The sequence below is a fragment of the Heterodontus francisci genome, chromosome 17 (genome assembly GCF_036365525.1).
Source record: "Heterodontus francisci isolate sHetFra1 chromosome 17, sHetFra1.hap1, whole genome shotgun sequence".
In the NCBI taxonomy this organism is placed as follows: Eukaryota; Metazoa; Chordata; class Chondrichthyes; order Heterodontiformes; family Heterodontidae; genus Heterodontus; species Heterodontus francisci.
In genome coordinates, this window is record NC_090387.1 from 67,801,814 (window position 1) to 67,827,801 (window position 25,988).

Below are 25,988 nucleotides of genomic sequence, written 5' to 3' on the forward strand. Positions count from 1 at the left end.
TGAGGAAATTTGATAGAGGTATTCAAAATCATGAGGGGTCTGGACAGAGTAGATAGAGAGGAACTGTTTCCATTGGCAGAAGGGTTGAGAACCAGAGGACACCGAGTTAAAGTGATTGGCAAAAGAACCAACAGCGACATGAGGAAAAACATTTTTAAGTGCAAGTAATGCACTGCCTGAGAGTGTGGTGGAGGCGGGTTCAATTGTGGCTTTCAAAACAAAACTGGATAAACACCTGAAGAGAGAAAATTTTGAGTGTCACGGGGTAAGGGCAGGGGAGTGGGACTAGCTGAGTTGCTTTTGCAGAAAGCCAGCACAGACAGGACAGGCAGAATGACCTCTTTCTGTGCTGTAACCATTTTATGATTCTATGATTCTCAAGGGCAGTTAGAGGTAGGTAATAAATGTCGGCCTTGCCAGTGACACACACATCCCATAAATTAATAAAAAAACAAAGGACCCAGTTCCCCTCAGGTGATCTTGACTGTGGGTCTGGCCTCTGCCACAGGTTCTCCCTTCCCTTGTCCAAACCCTGGCTGTGTAGGGTTCCCTATTAAGTCATCTGCAGATGGCTGCTCCAATAACCCTTGAGGCAAGAAAATGGGCCCAGCAACTTACACAATGCTCCCTAGAACTGGAAATTACTGTGGTGCAGGTTTACAATGTGACTGGTCAAAGCATCCCCTTTATAGGTAGGGAAAAAGCAAATTACTGCCACCGTACACATACTGGAAAATAGCAGATCAGCCAACAGCTACAGGACAAGCAGGCAATTTTCTTCAGAACAGGCTGGGATATATGATACTTTATTCATCCACCTGGTCCTTTGCTCATCTAGGTGAGATATCTGATGCTATCTTCCCCAATTTGAGGTTGGGGAGCATGCTTTACTCATCACTTTGGTGAGGGATGGGATATTTTTAATATATTTTGATGCTTGGGATGTGGGCAAGGCTGGCATTTATGCCCATCCCTAGTTGGTGCATGTTTGTTACATACTGAAAGTGCAGGAATTGTTCTTCGGTCTCTTTATGTAGTTTTAATAGAGCTATTTCAGTGGGAGCAAGATAAACTACAAAGAACAGGAAAAATGGTTGTAAACACACAAAAGAAATAAATAGATATGGATAAATTTTAATTCAGCTATGAGCTTCAAAACAACAAAACCCATAGAGCGATGATACAGATCTTCCTTCATCAAGTTTAACTGTAAGGGCTGAAGAACACCGAGGAGGTGGAGGTGTGAGTGAAAAACATAAATCTGCCATTAACCCTGCAAAAGTAAGGGAATATGAAGACAGCTACATGAATTCTGGTTTTATTTATATTGGAAGTGGAGATATACTACAACCAAGGGTGTAATTTGTGCTCAAATACTGTCCAGTGAATCTTTCAAACCCTCCAAATTATAGAGACATTTAACTACCAAGCATTAAATATATGACAAGCATCATTTGTTTTTTGTAATTGTATAACTTTTTTTATACAGAAGAAATACTTGTGTTACAGGGGTCCATGGAATTTTTATAATACAGGAGGGGGTGCTCAGAAGCAAACAGGTTGAGAACTCCTCCTTTAGAGTCTCTGGATAGTATAAGCAGTAAAGCAAGAAGGAGGCTGGATTTTGTGTGCTACCGCTCTCAGTTATATGTCACTCTTCCCTTGCACCCAGGCTGGTACAAAGGGAAGGTAGACAAATATTGTTCATGATTGATCAAAACTGTCAACCCAAACCAGATTTTAAAATTCTCTGGAATAGCCTGAAGGATAGGCAATTGACAGCTCAGTGACCAACATTAAATAATTAACATTTTTGAGTGACACATCTAACCAAAAGATGGTAATCTGACGCAATGCTTTGCAAAAATGACACATATTTTGATAGTTTATCAATGAGAAATAACAGTACTGCGATGTCACAGTAATCATATATAGTGCCCACCAAATAATCTGGATCTAATGTTTGTGACCTAAACAAGGAGCATGCTGACGCACCTTTTCCCACCATACATTATTGTCAACCAGTCAGATTATATATCCTCTCAAGAGCAGTCTTAGAAGACAGCTTTAAAACTGATACAACACTGGCCGAACTACATGCATTCCTATTAAGAACATACAATCTAATCACTCTTAGTATCTGAAGCAGGACAATCTCCAATCTGCCACAATACTTGTGACATTTTAACATTAAAGAGTTGTGCAGATGTATTTACCATCTAATCTGGCTACAATGTGAAATTGTTTTCTATTGCTTGGGGTTTCCGAGAAATGAATTTGATGTAGGGTCTTTTGATAATGTGGGTTTCCACATTCGTTTTACGAGTCCAAACTCGTAAACTCACACCACTCCCTAATTACACTCTTGTGAAAGTACTACCAAGTTTTTGGTGGAACCTAAAGTAAGGATGTATGTGCCTGGCTTTGTTGGCCTCTATTGTTAGAGAAATTTCCAAGCCTGTTTGTGAAGAAGACACTGAGACACGGATACTTTGGTGCAGATTGTTTATTGCTTGGCACAGAGCTTACTTATGCTCTCCAAACAACACCACCAGCCAGTGCTGCCTGGCTCTTTTTATATATATATATATATATACACTTGAATACAATTAACTAATTAACACCCAGTACCTGTTCACCCTATTATCTTGAACTACCAGGTATTTATCATCCATTAACAGAACTTCAGACCTAACATCTGTTTGTAAATTGGCTTTTCTTTAAAATTATTTTCTCCAACTCTTCTACACAGGCCCCATCCTCTGCTTCATAGGTTAGATAAGCAGCCTTCTTTCACGTCTATCAATAGGAAAGTTTTGTTCAGCACAAAAGTGAAATACTGCCAGTGCTGGAAATCTGAAATAAAAACAGAAAATGCTGGAAATACTCAGCATGTCTGGCAACATCTGTGTAGCAAGACACAGAGTTAACTTTTCATGTCAATGACCTTTCATCAGAATTTGTTCTGATGAAAGGTGTGTTCAGTATCTCCTACTGATGGGACAGCTTACTAAGAGGAACTCATTGTGTCCCGTACTTTTGTGCACTCCATTACTGTTCCCTACTTCTAAGTAGCTATTTTGTGTTTCACAAAATAGTATAATTGAATAGTATTTACTCAATAATAGCTTATATTCATTGTGAATTGCTGAGTAGTCAGATTGCAAAGTTTATATATATTTTTAGTAATACATAAGTGGGGGAAAAGTTTAGATGTTATAATTGGTAAATCTTCTAAGTTCTTTTTATTGATCACTTTTTAAACTTGTAGAGTTTCTGCTAGTAGAATAGCTGATTGTTTTCATGTTTTCACATCGTGAAATTAATGATTTGTTGCTTTTTAGATACATTTGGCTCCTGCTGCATTGTTTTGACTGCATTAACATTGACCCAATGTCCTCTTGATAGGAGAAGTTAAGTTGAAGTTTCTAAATGATTCTTAAATCCGTCCTTAAATATGTGGATTATTCCCAATATTATAATTTCAGATGAATCAATTAATAAGTATTATAAATTATATATAACCAGGACATTAGTAAGTATTGTAATACTACATAAATGTCTGATAAATTATAATTTCATCATTATAAATTGCTGTATCAATATCCAATAGATAAACAATATTATTATAAGCACAAACCACCTTTAGAGAGAATGGGAAGAAAAGAGTAGTGGCAGTGTCTGGCGGGTAGGGCGAAGGCCTAGTCTAGGCGCCACCACTTGCTTCCAACCCTCCCTCCTGTCCCAGGCTCGATATTGACCTCTTCTTCCAACAGAGATGGTGGATGGTGCAGTGAGACTCTGAAGAGGGGATGGGAAGAAAATAAGAAAATAACTTATTTTTAAAAGGGAAGTCTTGAAGCTGACATTCTATCTAATTATTACTGTCACTTTTGAAGATGCAGCAGCTCTTTTTTCACATATTAAATGAATAGTCTTAACTAGTTTTAGTGGTGGAGCTCTCAAATTGAACACAGCTGCTGCAATTATCCATTATGCTGATTATCTTCTCTGAAACTTGATGCTTTGGTTCCAATGCATTTGGATCTGGAGCAGCAGCTTCTTCCTCCCGCCTGTAGCATTGGAGAATAGTGGGGGAGGATATTACATTGACTGCAGGCTTTTATGTCCTGGGTACAGTATGTCATTTTCGTCAATGATTATTTTTCATATAGCTTCTTTAGTGTGCTGATTCATATCAGCTTGGCTCTGTATCCTGGTTTCCCTTGTACAAAAATGAACATAATTACCAGTGATAATTTTCTGAATTGTAATTGAAGGGTAGCTTCTCAGGGATAATAGAATATCCAATCAAGTCGAGGTCGCAAATGATGGGCAGCCCATAGCGGGTGTCAGGCTGGTTCAGTTTCCTCTGTTGTTGCCTATTTGTAATTGAGACTTGGGGACCTCACAGTTAATTTCATCTCATTTGGGCAAGTACAAAATCCGGGGCACTTTCCTAGTTTGATCTATTGTTGGGGAGTGTTATTTGCTGGGCCACACGTATTGGGAAATTCTAGGTGTGCTGTCCATGATTTCACACTGCTTTTAGCTTGCGGACAAGGCTCCATCTGACCCAGAAAATCAGCCCTCAAGCCAACTTTTGAAAATTTGCTGAAGGAACGAAATTGTAGCATCGTCATTCGGAGAAGGGTGGGTTTCCATAGGTCTCAGGCACTAGATAATGCTCTAACACGTACAAATGTGGAATTCTCCTAACAAATATGTGATGTAGGAATAATTGATATGCTGTGGACTCTCCAATCTTTCCTATTTCTCTAATTTAAATTAAGTTGGTACCACTATAGAATTGTTCCAGAGACAAGTGGCAGTTGGAATTTAATGCAGAGAGGTTGAAGGTGATGCATTTTGTCAGATGGGATAGGAAGAGGCAATATAGACTTACTGGCACAGTTCTGAAGAGTGTCCAGGGACAGAGGGACCTGGATGTTCATGTGCATAGATCCTTGAAGGTGGCAGGACATAGCAAGAGAATATTTAGCAAAGCATATGGGATCTTGGGCTTCATAAATAGCGATACTGAGTACAAAAACAAGGAATTTATGCTGAACCTTTATAAGCCTCTGGTTAGGCCACAACTAGAGTATTGTGTGTCCGGTTCTGGACACCAACCTTAGGAAGGATGTGAAGGTGCAGAAGAGATTTACCAGAACGGTTCCAGGGTTGAGGGATTTTAGCTGCAAGGTTAGTTTGGAGAAGCTGGGATTGTTCTCCTTGGAGCAAAGAAGATTGAGGGGAGATTTGACAGAGGTGGACAAGATTATGACAGGTTTAGATAAGATAGACAAAGAAAAGCTGTTTCCGTTTGCTGATAGTTCAAGGACTGGGAGACACAGATTTAAAGTTTTGGGCAAGGGATGCAGGGGATATGTGAGGAAGAACTTTTTTAACGCAACGAATGGTAATGACTTGCTGTCTAAGAAGACGGTGGAAGCAGAAACAATCAATGATTTCAGAAGGAAATTAGATGGGCACTTGAGGGAATTAAACTTGCAGCGCTACAGTGATGGAGTGGGGGAATGGGACTGACTGGATTGCACTGCAGAGAGCTGGCATGCACTGGATGGGCTGAATGGCCTCCTTGTGTGTCATTATGTTTCTATAGGATAGAATTGTTATACTCTGGAAAGGGGGGGTAACTGAAAATTTATTGTGGACTTTGTGTTGATATACACATAACAGGTTTAATATTGCTTCCTAGCAGTTCCCATTGCTTTATTGTACTGGTAATCTTTACAGAAGACTATTATTGACAGTAGGTCTCATAGAGTCATAGTTATACAGCACAGAAACAGGCCCTTCGGCCCATCGTGTCTGTGCTGGCCATCAAGCACCGAACTATTCTAATCCCATTTTCCAGCACTTGGCCCGTAGCCTTGTATGCTATGGCATTTCAAGTGCTCATCTAAATACTTCTTAAATGTTGTGAGGGTTCCTGCATCTATCACCTCTTCAGGCAGTGCGTTCCAGATTCCAACCATCATTTGAGTGACATTTTGTTTCCTCAAATCCCCTCCAAACCTCCTGCCCCTTAGCTTAAATCTGTGCATTCTGGTTATTGACCCCTCCGCTCAGGGAAAAAGTTTCTTCCTATTTAACCGATCAATGCCCCTCATAATTTTGTATACCTCAATCATGTCCCCCCTCAGCCTTCTCTGCTCTAAGGAAAACAACTCTAGCCTTTTCAGTCTCTCTTCATAGCTGAAATGCTCCAGCCCAGGCAACATCCTGGTAAATCTCTTCTGCACCCTCTCCAGGGCAATCACATCCTTCCTATAGTGTGGTGCCCAGAACTGTACACAGTACTCCAGCTGTGGCCTAACTAGCGTTTTATACAGCTCCATCATAACCTCCCTGCTCTTATATTCTATGCCTCGGCTAATAAAGGCAAGTATCCCATATGCCTTCCTAGCCACCTTATCTACCTGTGCTGCTGCCTTGAGTGATCTATGGACAAGTACACCAAGGTCCCTCTGACCCTCTGTACTTCCTAGGGTCCTACCATCCATTGTATGTTCCCTTGCCTTGTTAGTCCTCCCAAAATGCATTACCTCACACTTCTCAGGATTAAATTCCATTTTCCACTGCTTCGTCCATCTTACCAGCCCATCTATATCGTCCTGTAATCTAAGGCTTTCCTCCTCACTATTTACGACACCAATTTTCGCATCATCTGCAAACTTACTGATCATACCTCCTATATTCACTTCTAAATCATTAATGTTCATTACAAACAGCAAGGGTCCCAGCACCGATCCCTGACGTACACCACTTGTCACAGGCTTCCATTCACAAAAACAACCCTCGACCAACACCCTCTGCCTTCTGCCACTAAGCCAATTTTGGATCCAATTTGCCAAATTGCCCTGGATCCTGTGGGCTCTTACCTTCTTAGCCAATCTCCCAAGCGGGACCTTATCAAAAGCCTTACTGAAGTCCATGTAGACTACATCAACTGCTTTACCCTCATCTACACATCTATTCACCTCCTCGAAAAATTCAATCAAGTTAGTTAGACACGATCTTCCCCTGACAAAGCCATGCTGACTATCCCTGCCTCTCCAAGTGAAGATTAATCCTGTCCATCAGAATTTTTTCCAATAGTTTCCCTACCACTGATGTTAGACTCACCAGTCTGTAATTACCTGGTTTATCCCTGCAGCCCTTCCTGAATATAGGTACCACATTCGCTATCCTCCAATCCTCTGGTACCTCTCCTGTGGCCAGAGAGGATTTGAAAATTTGTGCCAGAGCCCCTGCTATCTCCTCCCTTGCCTCACATAACAGCCTGGGATACATCTCATTTGGGCCTGGGGATTTATCCACTTTTAAGCCCCCTATAACAGCTAATACTTTCTCCCTTTCAATGCTAATATGTTCAAGTATATCGCAGTCCCCCTCCCTGATCTCTACACCTACATCGTCCTCCTCCATAGTGAACACAGATGAAAAGTAATCATTTAAAGCCTCACCTATGTCCTCCAGCTCCACACACAGATTAGGCCACTTTGGTCCCTAATGGGCCCTACTCTTACCCTGGTTATCCTCTTGCCCTTAATATACTTATAAAACGCCTTCGGATTTTCCTTTATCTTGCCCACCTGTGTTTTTTCATGCCCTTCTTCGCTCTCCTGATTACTTTTTTAAGTACCCGCCTACACTTTCTATATTCCTCTGAATCTGCCAAAAGCCTCCTTTTTGTTCCTGATGCAATCCTCTATATCCCTTGACATCCAGGGTTCCCTGGACTTGTTCGTCCTACCCTTCACCTTAACGGGTACATGTTGGCTCTGAACTCTCACTATTTCCTCTTTGAATGACTCCCACTGGTCTGATGTAGACTTTCCTGCAAGTAGCTGCTTCCAGTCCAATTTGGCCAGATCCTGTTTTATCATATTGAAATAGGCCTTCCCCAATTCAGTACCTTTATTTCTGGTCCCTCTTTGTCCTTTTCCATAGCTACTTTAAATCTTAGAGTTATGATCACTATCCCCGAAATGTGCCCCCACTGACACTTCTACCACTGGTCCGGCTTCATTCCCTAGGATTAGGTCCAGTACTACCCCTTCTCTTGTAGGACCTCCTATGTACTGGCTCAAAAAGCTCTCCTGTATGCATTTTAAGAATTCCACCCCCTTTAAACCTTTTGCAGTAAGACTATCCCAGTTAATATTGGGGAAGTTGAAATCCCTTACTATTATTACCCTATTATTTTTACACCTCTCTGAGATTTCCCGACATATCTGCTCCTCTATCTCTTCCTGACTCTTTGGAGGCCTGTAGTACACTCCCAGCCAAGTGATTGCCCCCTTTTTGTTTTTAAGTTCTATCCATATGGTCTCATTTGAGGAACCTTCTAAGATATCATCCCACCTTACTGCAGTAATTGACTCCTTGATCAACAGTGCAATGCCACCTCCTCTTTTACCCCCTCCCCTGTCTCGCCTGTAGATTCTATACCCTGGAATATTGAGCTGCCATTCCTGCCCCTCCCTCAACCAGGTCTCTGTGATAGCAATAATATCATAATCCCATGTCGTAATCATTGCCCTCAATTCATCTGCCTTACTAGTAAGACTCCTTGCATTAAAGTAGATGCATTCCAGCCTTGCATTTTTCAGTTGTGCCTTAACAGGTCAATATTTGCTCTGCCTTCCAGACTGGCTCAGTTTCTCTTTTATATTTGACTGTGCATCACCCCCTACTGTACCTCCACTCTGTATCCCATCCCCCTGCCAAATTAGTTTAAACCACCCCCAACAGCACTAGAAAACCTCCCAGCAAGGATGTTGGTCCCGTTCGGTTCAGGTGCAACCCATCCAACTTGTACAGGTCCCACCTTTGCCAGAAACAGACTCAGTGATCCAGGAAACTAAAGCCGTCCCTCCTGCACCATCTCCTCAGCCACGCATACATCTGCTCTATGCTGCTATTTCTATACTCACTAGTACGTGGCACCGGGAGTAATCCAGAGATTACAACCTTTGAGGTCCTGCTTTTTAATCTGCTTTCTAGCTCTCTAAATTCTTGTTGCAGGACCTCATCCCTCTTTCTACCAATGCCGTTGGTACCAATGTGTACCATGACCTCTGACTGTTCACCCTCCCCCCTTCAGAATGTCCTGCAGCTGCTCCGTGACATCCTTGATCGTAGCACCAGGGAGGCAACATACCATCCTGGAGTCAAGTTTGCGGCCACAGGAACGCCTATCTGTACCTGTTACGGTAGAATCCCCTATCACTATAGCTCTTGCACTCCTTTTCCTGCGATCCTGTCCAGCTGAGCCACCTGTGGTGCCACAGACTTGACTTTTGCTGCATTCCCCTGTGAAGCTATCTCCCCCAACAGTATTCAAAGCGGAATGTCTGTTAGAGAGGGAGTTGGATCCAGGGGACTCCTGCACTACCTGCATAGTTTTTCTACTCTGCCTGGCGGTCACCCATTCCCTTTCTGCCTGAGCAGTCTTTACCTGCGGTGTGACCACCTGCCTGTATGTGCTATCCACGATGATCTCAGCCTCGCGGTCTGATTTATATATGTTACATTCCATAATTTGTTCATTTCTTTCTATTTCCAATTCCATTGAACGTTCTACATCAAGTTATATTTGATCAAATTAGCATTTTTTCTTCTTTCCAACTGCTACAGTATTGAAGCTGATGAAGGAATCTTATGTGCCATTTGTCTAGTTTTATTGTTGAAATTCCATAATTTATCCACAGCAGCAGCTATAAACATTAAGTCAGCTGATTTTAGAAGTTTGTGATCTCAGTATTCTAATGCCAACATTTCTAGATGAAAATGTGTCCATTGGGAGATAAAACCGGGATAATTAAGTTTAATGTTGCAATTTGAAAATGAAAGATCATTTCATCTCATCTTAAAAGTTGGCAAGTTTAGGAAAGTGGACAAGGTAAAACTTGGACAAATACAATGGATGGTGTGGGCTAAGACTTGTTCAGAAAACTGTCTTTTATGGAGTCAACTGACCATTTTAATTCTATCTTGAATTTTGTTATTCAAGAAAAGATTCAGCCAGAATGAAGCAGTACTAAAGAAACCGAATGTCAGATCAAATGGGCAAACCTAGGTATCAGAGGAATCATTCAAGCTACTGAGAAAAAGAATTACAGTTCCCAGTAGTTGATAAAGTTAGTGAGGATGTCTAAACTAGCAGATGTTACTTAATTTTGAGATGTTTTAGCACAGCAATCAAGATATTGAAATTTGCTGATGACACAAACGTGGGGAAGGTTTGGCACAAAATAAGTTCCGTAAAAGATTTCAGGACAACTCAGACAACTGGCAGATGTAATTTAGTGTGGAAAGATGTGAGCTGATACATTTCAGGAGGAAAATTGACAAATGCAAATGTACATTCAAAGGATAAATGCTATGGGGAAGAGTGCAGGCGGTGGGATTAGTTTGGATTGCCCCAGCAGTGACCCAGCATTGGCACAATGGACTGAATGACCCTTCTGTGCTGTAGACCTTCCACTCTTCAGTGATGCTGAAAGTTCTGCAAAGTTCACAGTTTTTATTGCATAGGAGTCTGTTGTAGAACTGACTGCACTGAACTGTTTACCTTCCAATTATTTTCCTTTCTGGAAGGAAAAGACTTCTTTTGGGGGTATGCTTTCACAGACATCAGTAGCCCTCTAAGAGACCATTCTTCATGTGTTGCACAAAAATTGATTTTATAAGTCATTTTCCCATATGGTGCATCACAACAGGGCCTAATCATGTTTACGTATAGGGACCTTCCAGCAGATATAAAAGCAAAATACTGCGGATGCTGGAAATCTGAAACAAAAACAAGAAATGCTGGAATCACTCAGCAGGTCTGGCAGCATCTGTGGAAAGAGAAGCAGAGTTAACGTTTCGGGTCAGTGACCCTTCTTCGGAACTCCAGCAGAGATCATTTGTTGTCAGAGATCAGGAGTGGGAAATCTTGATTTCCTGTTTTTTTCACTGTCTTTAGCTCTTAAAAGTGTTATGAAAGTGATTGTTTTTTGTTAAAAATATTTTTTAAAGGAATTTATAGTTAAACTGAATAAATGTTGGACCAGGTATTTTTTAAAAGGAAGCCATCAAGGAGGCACTGAAAGAACTGGTAGCAACAGTGTTGCTGGTTGTCACATGACTCAGGGTGGCAATTGAACAGAAACCCTGATAACAGGGGCAGAGAAGTGACAAGCGTTTCTTTGATTGGACAAGCCCAGTAGCAGCAGAGCGCACCTGGGATGAGCAGGAAACTCAAGCTTTTTGGTTGTCAGTCAGTGTGTGTATTTTACCTTCTGGAGTGAGCGGAGATAAAGTCAAGTCTGAAGAAGTAGTCAAGAAAGAAGACCACAACCAGCTTTGTTTTCCAGCAAAACTCTAAAAACCCTGAGAAGTACACTGTGTCAATTCATCTTGTTTCCTGTATTTGAAGAAAGCCTGCTAAAAATACTTTTCAACGCTGCCTGCTAACTGTTCTGAAGATTCTAGTGACCTGTCTACGTGTACTTGGACGTTACACTGTATGCCAGTTTTGGAACAACATATCTCATCTGCTGTTTTCTTCAAAAACGAGCAAGTAATCAACCCAAGTGCTTTTTGTCTGTAACAGAGCTCTGATCTAAAAATCCCTTTTTATATCTTGATTAGCCAGTGTACATCTGTGTGTGTGAGAGTGTGAAGGGGCTAAGGTAAAAAAAGTGGACTCTAAAATTTAATGTTGGGACTTTAAAAAATTCGATCTGTGTATTTATGTTTTACTTCATTACTAGTTAATACTTGTTTTATAATAAACTGTTAATTTTGTTGTTCAGTAAAGAAACCTGGTTAGTATGTTCTATTCTTGGAAAAATAGAGTATATGATTGCCTGTATTAGTAAATGGGAAAATTTTTAAATATATGTTGTGACCTGTGGAGAAGTGGGACTGAATTAACAGTGCACTCCTCCCTCCTCGGTTGTGACAAAAGGCAAAGCCAATTATAGAGAATACAGCTGAATACAGACCTTGGAGCTACCAAACCTGTCTAACTTACCACTTCACCATATGGTATTTTTACCAAATCAACTATTCATTTTGTATTCTTCATGGTTATGAAACTTTTAATGCTAAGATATGATTGATAGATATTTACATTTAACTTGAGATGACTCATCAAAAGCAGTCTAAAGATTCTTTTGTAGCAATCTATTACATTTTTCTCATCAGCTATTTATGGTAATTTAGAACCTTTCAGAGCAGCACCAAATTCTTTATTTTGTTCAGTTGATTTTTAAAGAAGTTTTACACTCTTTATTGTGTAAGTTTACTTTTTGAATTGAAACAAATGTGAAATGTCATTGATGGTATATAGTTAAGCAATGATGAAAACAGAAATAGTGGTATTTCCATGCAGAAAATGCTTTATTCTGTAAGTAAAACAGAATGACTTCAAATCCATTACATATTTTAAATTTATTATCAGGATGTGGACATCCCTAATTGCTCTTTGGTGGTGGTGATGAAACTTCCAGTTATTGTTTTTGCAACCGAGGAGCTTGCTAGGTCACTTCTGAGGGCATTAAAATTCAACCACTTAGTGTGGGACTGGTAATGTATATAGGCTGAAGAACATTCATGAATGTTTTTGGTTTTTATGACAATCCAGCAGTTGCATGGTCGCTACTTTTTTCCTAGTGCCAACTTACAAGTCCCTCGTCATGGTTGGATTTGAACTTTCGACATCTGGGTGGCTAATCCAATACCATAACCACTCTACTACCATACACTTTTCCATGGGTGATGGATGAGGGGGAGTAATCATAGAAAGTTTACATTCGAGAAAGAGGCCATTTGGCCCATCTTGTCTGTGCTGGCCAAAAAATGATCTGCCCATTCCAATCCCACCTTTTAGCATTTGGTCCGTAGCCCTGCAGATTATGGCACTTGAGGTGCATATCCAGACTCCTTTTGAATGAGTTGAGGGTTTCTGTCTCAACTACCCTTTCACGCAGTGAGTTCCAGACCCCCATCACCCTCTAGGTGAAAAATGTTTCCTAATCTCCCCTCTAATCTTTCTACCAATCACTTTAAATCTATGTCCCCTAGTCACTGACCTTTCTGCTAAGGCCCTTCACCTCCACTCTATCCAGGCCCCTGAAAATTTTGTACATTTCAATCAGATCTCGCCTCAACCTTCTCTGTTCCAAGGAGAGCAACCCCAGCCTATTCAGTCTTTCTTCATAGCTGCATTTTTCCAGTCCCAGCAACATCCTCGTAAATCTCCTCTGTACCCTCTCTAGGGCAATGACATACTTTCTGTAATGATGTGACCAGAACTGCACACAGTACTCAAGTTGTGGCCCAACCAATGATTTATACAGTTCCAGCATAACCTCGCTACTCTTATATTCTATACCTTGGCTAATAAAGAAAAGGATTCCATATGCCTTCTTAACCACCTTATTGACCTGTCCTGCTACCTTCAAGTATCTGTGGACATTCACTCCAAGGTCCCTCACTTCCTCTACACTTCTCAGTTTTTTCCCATTAATCTTGTATTCCTTTGCCTTGTTTGATCTCCCCAAATGCAACACCTCACACTTCTCCAGGTTGAATTCTATTTGCCACTTTTCTGCCCATCTGACCAGACCATCAATATCTTCCTGTAGCCTGCAGCTATCCTCCTCGCTGTCTACCGCATGGTCAATCTTTGTGTTGTCTGCAAACTTCTTGATCTTGCCCCCTACATTTATGTCCACATTGTTAATATATACCACGAAAAGTAGGGGAGCCAATTCTGAGCCCTGCAGAACGTCACTGGAAACAGCCCTCCATTTGCAAAAACACTCATCAGCAATTACCCTTTGTTTCCTGCCACTCAGCCAATTTTGTATCCACCTCACTACATTTCCCTGGATTCCATGGGATTTTATTTTTTTAACCAGTCTGTCATGTGGGACCTTATCAAAAGCCTTGCTAAAATCCATGTGGACCACATCAACTGTACTACCCTCATCTGTCTTCCTTGTTACCTTCAAAAAATTTGATCAAATTGGTCAGACATGATCTTCCCTTAACAAATCCATGCTGACTATCCTTGATTAATCTGTGCCTTTATCCTGTTTATCCTGTCTCTCAGAGTAGATTCCAATAATTTGTCCACTACTGAGGTGAGACTGACTGGCCTGTAATTAGTCGGTCTATCCCTTGCTCCCTTTTTAAACAGAGGTACAATGTTAGCAGTCCTCCAACCCTCCGGCACCACATCTGTATCCAGTGAGGACCGGAAGATGATGGTCAGTCCTTCCAATATTTCTTTTCTTGCTTCTTTAACAGTCTGGTGTGCATTTCATCCGGCCCTGGTGATTTAATACATTTCATCCGGCCCTGCTGATTTAAAGTCTTGAACTGAATTTCTCTGTTATGCCATCCAGTTTGCAAAAACTACACACCCTGATTTTGTACTGCAAGCTGTTGCTGGTGCACTTTATAATGCTGCAGTATTGGACATCTTTTTCCACTTTGATACTTGCACAGCACACACCATTCTTAAGGGGAAAGTGGAAGTATATGATCTGCTACAAGACTTCTTTCAATGGTGCCCTTGAGCCTGCTCCTCATAAGCGAATGAAAGGAGTTTGGGTAGATGAGCTCACAATGTACTCTCCGTCCTTCCAGTGAAGTAACACTTGCCTCTGCACAGCATCTCTGGAATAATCTGCTAGGCATCTTTATAGTGAGGCAATCTTTAGAGACATTCAGTTGTCCCGTTCATGGAGGGAACAGTGATGAAATATGAAATTAGCTGGAGGAATTATGAAAAAGCAGTCAACTGTTGAACTGAACTACAAAAAAAGGACACATTTCTGTCACAGACAAAATGGAGTAGAGGTCAGGTGGCCCTTCCTGTACTGTCAATAAACATGTTTGTCTGTTGAAGATAAAACCATTATCCATGTCTGAATTAGCTTTGGGGAAAGCACATTGAAATGGAAAACAGCCCATTCCATGCTAACAACTCCTATCTGCAGGAATGGAATAACAAAGACTCTTGCAGACAGACTGACTCCGAAGCCAAGGCCAAAATAATAAGTGTGAATTAAAACCTATTTATCAAAATGGACCACATTCTGAACCATCATGTAACAATGGTTTCCATATCCTGGTATCCTGGAACATTGTATAAATCACCCCAGGGAGAGAGCCCTTAGTCACCTGACTGACACCCCAACCTGACAAGTTTCTACCCTATAACTATCTCTGGAGAGAGAAAGAGGGGCAGAACAGCCAGATAAGGTCTTTTTCAGCCAGAACAGCCGTGAGACAGTTCCAGCTAAGCAAGCGCCCTGCTGATAACATCTTTTAACTACTGCAGCAAAGAAATTGCAAGGTGAAAGTGAACCAGGACTTCCAGCATCAACTTCGGATTGATCTAACCACAAGGAGCCTGTGACACTTCATCCTTTTCAAGACAATGAATATTCAGGCCTGCACCGCTGAATATTTCCTCCCAAAAAGCTTCTAAAGGTTTTTTAAAACAATGAACTCTTTTTACAACAATTGGACTCCTATTGCACATTACCATTCTACACTCTACCTTTTCTTATGCGTGTGTGTGTGTGTGAATGCTTGAGTGGGTGAAGTTGTGAATATTTTCCAGTTATTGTGTAAAAATGAATATTTTTCTTTTCTAATCTAGGAGAAAACCTGTTCTTTGTCCATTTATTTGACCCTTAAAACACTCACGGACTAAAACACTTATTCAAACACTAACTCTGGTCAGTTGAGAGGTGAAAGTGGAAGTTACCCACACCACTTCCCATCCGTCCATAACATAATGCATAGTAGGTTCGTTATAGAGTTAGGTGCTTGTTCAGCAATAGTTAAACTACTAGGATGATGAACTTTGGGTGGAAAGGCCTTTTCTAACATTCAAGTTATTGAAACCCATTTCACCTGGAATGGAGAGTGAGAGGCTGGAATTTCACGCCACCCCAGCAAGCCGGATGGTGACAGGGGGGTGGTGTAAAATTGAATGGGAGGCCTTCCCAACCCGCTCCCGCCTCCTCCCCGCTTTACGCCGAGGCGGGGAGGGGGGGTGGTTGCGAGAAACAGGCCGCCCACCCCAGGCCAATCAAGGTCCTTAAGTGGCCACTTAGCCACTTAAGGGCCTTCGCCCGCCTCCATGGGGATTTTACCCATGGCAAGCGGGCATCCGGGAGACGTGAAACCTGGCAGCCTGTCAGTGCACCGAGGGGGGGCTGGTAGTGGGTGCCCACGACAAACAGGCACAGGGTGCCCGATTGAGGTTCGCCTCCGCTTCCCCAACCACCCCCAGGACCCAAGACGCCCCCCCCCCCCTTCCCCTCAAATGACCATCTTTGCCTCGCTGAGGCCCGACCGATTAGCCCGGCAAGGCAACCCCCAACTTACCTGGACTCCTGGCTCCATGTCCTCGGCTGGGCTGCAGTCCCAGCTGTGGCCAGCACTCCCGGTGGCGCTGCTGGGACCAAGAGCTGCTGGCCCAATGATTGGCCGGCAGCTCAATGAGGCGGGACTTCTTCCCTCAAGCAGGTGGATGTCCCGCCTCGGAACAATTAAAGCCCAGGGACCCATAAAATGCGGGTCGGATCCCCGGACCGGGCAGAAGTGGGTGCGGCACCGACTTTTACGTCGGTGGCCAGCTCCTGTCCGCCTGATGTAAAATTCAGCCCAGAGAATCTGATCATGAATGTGCAATTACCATCTTGAAAAATCAACTGACATGATGTATTGCACTGCTGTCTTGCACCATAGAAAAGATAAAATATGGTTAGTATTTGCATTTCCCCATGTTCTCCACCATAATCTCCACCATACTGTTGTATCCTGGAGGGGAACACTCAGTGGCAGCATGGGTCTTCCAATTGGGAGGTGAAAAAGTTGGCAATGGATTCAACCTGAACCATTGCATTGTTTGGTATCAGTACATAATCAATGTGATAAAAATCCAGGAGCATTGATAATCCTCAGTCAGGCTCTGGTATAAAGAGGGACCTCAAAAGGGGGAGCAAGGTAGGGTTGCAAGAAAGAAAAGTATTTAGCTCGCAGGACTGACCTATACCCTTTAGTAGTTTCTGATTTTAGGACTTGAGAGGAGCAGAGCAAAAAATCACATTGTTAAATTCTGTGCAGGAGGAGCAAAAAGAAAATGTTGTGTTCTTTAGGAGGTTATAATCTCAGCACTGAAGCAGCAAAGTGCCTGATACATACAGAATTGCAGTCACCTTATCAACTAACTATGTGACAGACAGGTAGTCTGGAGGGGGAATGGAATTGGTGTGCAGATAATGTGATTTTTAAAAATATATATATATATATTACCAGATCACATAGTTGTTACACACAGTGATCTTTGGTGTAAACAAAAACAGTCAAAAGTTTAACCCATTGAGTATTATTTGTCGATTATTAGGGATCTATAAGGTAAGAAGGTACAATTGATTTGACCTTTTGTAACATAGTGCAAGCTTGGGAGAAAGGGATGACCTTTAAACATGTCTTGGTTGAAGAAAGAGAAAAGGGAGGTGGTTCATTGGCAGGAAATGAATAATCAAGGTGACAAAAGTACTGCAGGTGCAAATACAGAAACCCTCCGAATGCTATCCTGTTTGTGGAGGAAGTAAATGAAAAGGGACATCAAATGTGAGGGTAAAGAGACCTGATTGTTCTTGCAGAACATGGCTATGATGCATCAAAGGGTGCCCTTGATGTTAATTAAATGTATCACCAAATGACAAAACTGCAAGCAAAATGCCAGATAATTTTTGGTTGCATGCATTTCATATTACTGATGATTCAGAAATCAATCAGAGTCACAGTTATTTTTTTCCCTGTATCTAAAGCTATAAATAGCTATTGTTCTGGTGAGAAATAACAAGAATATGGCCGGCACATGGTGAATGAGTTTGAAATAGTTATGCACGTCAGAATTATTTTTCACTAAACCCAGAAATGGGAAACATTGAGGCTTTTGTACAATTAAAATGGCACTGCTAAATTTAACAGGACAATGAATGGTGATAGTTTCCTATATAGATATTGATTTGGTTCAACTACCTCAGATTAAGTGCTTGTACTCTGAAGTCATTTGATTTTCTTCCATAGTAAAATTGTTCCATTGTAAATAGAGGGTAAAAAGATTCTATTGTAAATAGATTTAGAGTAACTTTAAGATTATTTAGTTGTCAGCAAGCATGAGAACATTTCAACTGCCTTTTAGATGCCATTTTCTAATCCTGTGTTTTATAATTTGATGAGTCTGGATACTGCTGCTGGCTAGATCACTGAAACAATGACAGAGTGCTTTGTCATAGACATGGCTATTAACCAAACTGTTTTTCTTAATCTTGCTGCTCTATAATCAAACAAGGTAGTAATGTGAAAAATGCTTATTTTAATTGCCTTTATAAACATGTCCATTGTATAACACCAAATATGCTTCTGACAAAGGTGGGTGTGAGTGACCAAGCCACTGCTTGGTATTCCGATGCTTTTTTGAAAACAGTGTCAGTTTAAAACTAATTGTTATCAATCATATTGGTTTAGTTTTAACTTGGTTCCCAAAAAGGTATTTCCTCCCTCTTCCTTTTGCCCATGAATGCTGGGCTTGATTCCATAGATGTTGCCTGTGTCCTGTTCTCATTTAACATCCACATTTGTGCTGTTTCCAGCATCAGTCACTGGGTACAAATCCTCACTCCACCTCCCCCCACCCCCCGCCCCCACCACCTCCACTGCCTAGAAAACATAGACATAGAAAAATAGGAGCAGGAATAGGCCATTCGGCCCTTCGAGCCTGCACTGCCATTCAATACGATCATGGCTGATCATCCAAACTCAGTAACCTGTTCACACTTTCTCCCCATATCCCTTGATCCCTTTAGCCCTAAGAACTGTATCTAACTCTTTCTTGAATATATTTAATGATTTGGCCTCAACTGCTTTCTCTGGTAGAGAATTCCACAGGTTCACCACTCTTTGGGTGAAGAAATCTCTCCTCATTTCAGTCCTAAATGGCTAACCCTTTATCCTTAGACTGTGACCCCTGGTCCTGACTCCCCCCATTGGGAACATCCTTCCTGCATCTTGTCTGTCCAGTCCTGTTAGAATTTTGTAGGTTTCTATGAGATCCCTCTCATTCTTCTAAACTCTAGCGAATACAAGCCTAATTGACCCATCCCAGGAATTTGTCTGGTGAACCTTCGCTGCACTCCCTCCATAGCAAGAACATCCTTCCTCAGATAAGGGGACCAAAACTGCACACAATACTCCAGATGTGGTCACACCAAGGCCTTGTATAATTGCAACAAGACATCCTTCCATCCTAGCTTAGAGCACTGAGGCCAATTTCAGAACAGCTATCTGCCTGAGATCAGCTAACTTTGCCTGCTCTGGAAATTCCACCTAGCACATTCTGGTCTGTCTGTCGTTGTGCCTTTACCCAATTATCCATTGTTTTTATTTAGTGCAAGCCAGTTTACAGTAGATACTGCAAGTCTGCTAATGATAAAGGGTTAATTGATCCTTCCCATGTAGGTACAATAAACATTAAGGATTTTGCTGAATAGTTTCTTCCTCATTTGTTTAATCTCTGCATACAAGTAAACATTGTTATCATTCCACTGTGAGGGGCATAAAGACCCACTTCGGGATGACCCTACAAGACTTTTGCACAGTAATGCAGCCAGTTTGGTCAAGGTATGATCTCTCTCCTACTACCCCACACACACATCTGCTTCTTCTAACACCTTGTTTAGAACAGTGCCACTAAGTTCATTTTCTCCAGTTTGGAACATTGTCCACCTGTGTGAGATGTTTTATTGCTGCTTGTTGCCAAATGGTTTCCATGATAATCATTATAGTTTAATGATTCTAGGAATTATCTGTAAAAGTGTTTTTGAAAGTTTATTACTTTTGAAAAGTTTGACACTGTTTTACCTCCACCAATACTTCGTTGTGTCTCATTCACTTTGTTTCTGGTAGGCTTGATCTTACCTTCCAGTCACAACCAACTTTTGGTTACAGAAATTACATCGATTGTCATGATCTGACTGAGATCAGCTAACTCAGCACAGACCAGGGAGAAACATTCTTTATAATTAATAATACTTTGTAACTTGAAGAACGTCTTCACTATTCAATTGAAATAAGTTGCTATAAATATGTATGACATTATTATCATTTAAATAATGCTTATTACTCAATTTCAAATGAAGTGACCATGCAATACATTATTAATTTTTATGACGTGCAGCTGTTGGTAGAAATTATTCCACGCATCTTGCTGTTCAATTCAACTGACCACTTTGATAGCAATTAAATAATTTCAAAAGAAGCTGATTAAAATCTGAAAAGTCCATCAATTCATGAGAAAAGAGCAAGAATGAGAAAAGTCCAATTGGCTTATCCCTCTAGTACTCTTAATGCATCCATACCAGCATCCTACTGTTTCTTGAATGCCTCTACTTTATCTGGAAGATTACATGACAAAGAGAACATTTCTAATAGATCTGTTTTAAATATACTTTTCATTTATATAAGTAATATCCTGGCTTCACCTTTCTATGTACCATACACATATGTGTCTTGAAGAGATTGCAGTGCCTGAGCTCCTCTTTTGTTTTGTAGCTGACCCTCTGTAAATTTGGGAACATTCTTGCACTGTTTTCCATTCATGCTCTTTTTAAAGTGTCATGGTATGTTATGACCAGTGTATTATAAAACCTTAATACAACCTCAGTTCTGGCTTTGTATCCCAATATCCTTTCTGCTTCTTTATTGCTGCTACTCATTTTCTCAAAATTGAAAGTGGTCAGTCTACTGTTATTCTCGGGTGCCTTTCTGTCTCCCTATGCTAATCCTGATCCTTCATTTTATACCTATATGTTATTTTCTTTTGTCCACCGCGCAATACATTGCATTTGTTCAAACTAAATTTAATTTACCATTTGTTTCCCCAATTGCAAAAGAGATCTAAACTCTTATCCAAATTATTAACTGCATCCTCTATGTATTTTACACTCCCCATTTTAGTGTGGTCTACAGATTTAATATTTACAATTAGTTTCTGCATCCAGGCCATTTTTGTAGACAAAAGTCATAATCTTGCATTCACTCAACACCCTGTCCCTGTATGACACTACACCTTTTAAGTAATAAAAACAAGAAATGCTGGAAATACTCAGCAGGTCTGGCAGCATCTGTGGAGAGAGAAGCAGAGTTAACGTTTCAGGTCAGTGACCCTTCATCAGAACTTTTAAATATCTGCTATTTCTTTTTTTGATCCAATTAACCCAATCACACGCTGGATACCAATGTGTTTTAGATTCATTTGAAGTCTTTCATGTGGAATCTTGTCAAAGGCTTTATGAAAATCCAAATGAAATATATAAAGCTGAAGAATCTTGTCTGGCATTTCTGTATTTGTCCAACCTGCACCTTAGTGTGGTTCCTACTATTTTATCTTTTCTTGATAGGCTGTTGTGTGTGTGGTTTGTGGTTGGATTTACCTCCTTTATTAATTATATGATAATTTCCTAAAAGGAACTTTAAACAAACACATACATCTAGGAAAATTGGAAATAACCATAATGGAGACATTTAATTTTGTGAGAGGGAAGATTAAAAACCTCTCAGCCCTCAGCAATAGCTGAGTGCCTTGAGGTATATCCAACATTTCTAACACAGGAAAAGATCATCATTACTGTTTTAACCATGTTCACGCACTCTTGCTCTGCAGGGCTCTGTTTCCAGGTTGTTCAAAGCTATGCATAATATAGTGTGGATAATTCTCAATAATAACATAAATTGATCTGCTATTAAACATAAAGAACTGGTAGTGTCCCTTTATGTCCTTTGGTATAGCTTAGTTTGTCGTAACAGCAATAGCTGATAACAGTGCTTGCTCTTGTAGCCTTTAAATCAATCGCTCAAAGAGAATTTTAATACATTATTGATCCTGGGGAGGAGAAACAAATATTTAAAAATGTTCTTTCCACTTTTTCAATTTCATTTCATTGTCACTTCTCTAGCTCAGCAAGCTCTGAAATAGTCAAAAAACATAAGACGGATAATATGGACGGAAATGGTCATGATGGTAAGTGATGATTCCCAAACTGTCTTTGCCATGTATGCTATCTGTTCTGCATCAGTCAGTATAAACCCCCAGTGTTGGTAGTGTGATGCTGTCTGTTTAGTATTCACCAAAAAAATGAGCAGTGAAGGAAATTTTGATTAAGATCCTCTGATTGGTTGTAGCATTGTTCATTGGGGTTACATGTCATAGAGTTATTTGGCGTAGAAGGAGTCCATTTGGCCCATCAAGTCCATGCCAGCTCTCCATGGAGCAATCCAGTCAGTCCCACTCCCCCAATCGATCCCCTTAGCCCTGCAAGTTTATTTCCTTCAAGTGCCCATCCAATTTCCTTTTGAAATCATTGATTGTCTCCACTTTTACCACCCTCATGGGCAGTAAGTTCCAGGTCATTACTATTCACAGCATAAAAAAAGTTCTCTCACATTCCCCCTGCATCTCTTGCACAAAATCTTAAATTTGTGTTCTCTAGTCCTTCTACCATCAGTTAATGGGAACAGTTTTTCCTTATCTAACTTATCTAAGCCCATCATAATCTTGTACACGTCTATCAAATCTCCCCTCAATATCCTTTGCTTCAGGGAGAACAATCCCAGCTTTTCCAACCTCTCCTTGTAACTAAAATCCCCCATCCCTGGAACCATTCTGGTACATCTTCTCTACGCCTTCTCAAGGGTCCTCACATCTTTCCTAAAGTGTGGTGACTAGTACTGGATACATTATTCTAGTTGGGGCCTAATCAGAGCTTTATAAAGGTTTAGCATAACTTTCCTGCTTTTGTACTCAGTACTTCTATTTATGAAGCATAAGATTGCAAATGCTTTGTTAACCACTCTCTCAATATGTCCTGCCACCTTCAAAGATCGATGTTCATGCACCACCCCCCCCCCCCCCCCCAGGTCTCTCTGTTCTTGCAAACTCTTTCGAACATGCTATTAAGTCTATATTACCTATTCCTTCTGCCGAAATGTATCACTTCACACTTACATACAAATATACAAGCATACAAATTAGGAGCAGGAGTAGGCCATTCAGCCCCTCGAGCCTACTCCGCCATTTGATGTGATCATGGCTGATCTGATTGTGGCCTCAACTCTACTTTCCTGTCGACTCGCTATAACCTACGACTCCCTTGTCAATCAAGAATCTATCTAACTCAGCCTTAAAAATATTCAATGATCCTGCCTCCACTGCTCTGTGGGGAACAGAATTCCACAGACTAACAACCCTCTGAGAGAAATAATTTCTCCTCACCACTGTCTTAAAGGGGAGACCCCTTATTTTTAAACTGTGTCCCCTAGTTGTACTCGCTCCCATAAGGGAATCATCCTCTCAGCATCCACCCTGTCAAAATCCCCTCAGGATCTTCTATGTTTCAAAAAGATCACACCTCATTCTTCTAAACTCCAATGGATACAGGCCCAACCTGTCCAACCTTTCCTCATAAAATAACCTCCTCCTTCCCAGTGATCAGTCAAGTGAACCTTCTCTGAACTGCTTTTAATGCAATTATATCCTTTCATAAGTAGGGAGACCAGAACTGTATGCAGTACTCCAGATTAGGTCTCACCAACACCCTGTACAACTGTAGCAAAACTTCCTTACTTTTATACTTGATTCCCCTTGCAATAAACAGCAGCATTCCATTTGCCTTTCTAATCACTTGCTGTACTTGCATACTAACTTTTGTGAATCATGTACCAGGACACCCAGATCCCTCTGTACTACAGAGTTCTGCAATCTATCTCCATTTAAATAATATACTGCTTTTCTATTCTTCCTGCCAAAGTGCCACTCCTCTTAAGTTTGGTATAATTGGCAAATTTGAAATTCCACTCTGTATTCCAAGATACAGTTATTTAAATATAGCAAAAAAGCTGTACTGACCCTTGGGGAACACCACTATCTATCATCCTCCAGCCTGCAAAATAACCATTTGCCACATCTGGTGTGTGAGTGTGTCTGTATCTGAGAGTGTGAGTGTGTGTACGTTGGGAGAACCTGCACTGTTTGGAGATCCATCAATGGTTACAATAGTTTTATTTATTTATTTAGAGATACAGCACTGAAACAGGCCCTTCGGCCCACCGAGTCTGTGCCGACCATCAACCACCCATTTATACTAATCCTATACTAATTCCATATTCCTACCACATCCCCATCTGTCCCTATATTTCCCTACCACCTACCTATACTAGGGGCAATTTATAATGGCCAATTTACCTAACAACCTGCAAGTCTTTGGCATGTGGGAGGAAACTGGAGCACCCGGAGGAAACCCACGCAGACACAGGGAGAACTTGCAAACTCCACACAGGCAGTACCCAGAATTGAACCCGGGTCCCTGGAGCTGTGAGGCTGCGGTGCTAACCACTGCGCCACTGTGCCGCCCTAGTATGACAGAATATTTATTTACAGTACAACCGAATATAAATGCATAAATATATAATACACAAGAAGCCTAGGGTCAGAGGGCAAGGAAGGGCCATTCTATTTTCCTCTGTTCCTCTCTCCTCTGAGCCACAGGTATGCGGGAGGCAGGTTACAAATGGTACAGAAGAATACTTCACAGACTTGGGCTCATTCATGTCAAAGCAGAGACCTTCCACAAGGGTGATAGAATGTTGATGAAATTATTTTCTTGTACCTCTGCCAAAGGTTAGGAATAAGCTAATGCTGTGTGAAAGAAATCATAGTTTGGAGGATTATTATACCTTGTGTAAGTAGCCCTCTTTGTGTAATCTAAGCTTTTCATTAGCTGCTATACCACAAGGCTTAATGTACAATATATTGGGATCTTAATATCTTAGCCTGTTTATTGCTTTTGTAACACATCTGAATTTTACTCGCCTTAAAATCCCACAGCTCATAGAAGATGGATATTTGAGAATATGGTATCTGATTTCCAATGACATGTTAAATCCACCTGCATTGAAAGTTATCTGCATCATTGACAAATTCATGTATAACCTGTTCTCTGTGGATATTAGAACATTTTAAACTGTAGATAGGCTGTACTGCGTTCTGACATTAAATTTGATTCTTCTTCAGATGATGTCTCCTGTGATCAAGCACAGTCTGATTTCCTAACTGGCACAGCAATCCAGCATCCTTCAGCATCTGTGTGTGTTGGAATACTCCCCGGCCTTGGGGCTTATTCAGGGAGTAGTGACTCAGATGCAGAGTCCAGCTCCGACAGTGACATTATCATTAGCACTGGAGGTCGAATCATCTCTTCGGTCTTCCGTTCCCACCCTTTTCCTGAAAGCCCATGAAGCTGAAATATTCAAGGGCAGCATTTTATTTATATAGAGCCAGTTTGTAATGCAAAGGCTCCTATATAAAATGGTAAAAAAAAAGTTTGTTTGGGCTGCTTAACCTCTGGCTGTCATATGTGAATACAGAATTTCACACCCCTGGTTCAGAATTTAATTACATATTGCAGCAGGCCACTGCAGATTTAACTGTACAGAGGTGTGTGACTTGGGACATGAATCAAAGGCTAGATACATTGTTGAATATTGTCAACATTTTAAGTGTAAATAATTCTTTTTACACTCGCCTGCATAAAGAAACAGCTACTTGTAAGTTAAGAATAGAACTGCTAACTAAACTTCAGCTGTTAATATACAGCTGTGGGATACATTAGGATACCTGTGTATCATTGTTGATGGCTGTAGGTCATTTAAGAAGTGAATAAATTCTCTGTTACTCCACGATGCTTCTCCTTTGTATGCTTTCTATCTTGAGTAGATTCCAACTGTGTGCCTTCTTTGTACCTTTAATCATGTTTCTGAACTACAAGAGCTAAACACTCTGCACTTAGGTCCTCCAAACAGTGCACACCATGTAA

At 41.0% G+C, this 25,988-nt stretch overlaps 1 protein-coding gene across 1 annotated transcript in view; it reads left to right on the forward strand.

The window, feature by feature from the left end:
- The window catches only part of psme3ip1 (proteasome activator subunit 3 interacting protein 1), a 116,423-nt gene extending 90,572 nt beyond the window's left edge, over positions 1-25,851 (forward strand). The window contains exons 6-7 of the mRNA XM_068049583.1: positions 22,074-22,138; positions 25,187-25,851. Coding sequence (XP_067905684.1) covers positions 22,074-22,138; positions 25,187-25,410 — 289 coding nt within the window. The 3' untranslated portion in view covers positions 25,411-25,851. The remainder of the gene's footprint in view (positions 1-22,073; positions 22,139-25,186) is intronic.
- Positions 25,852-25,988: the final 137 nt, after the last annotated feature.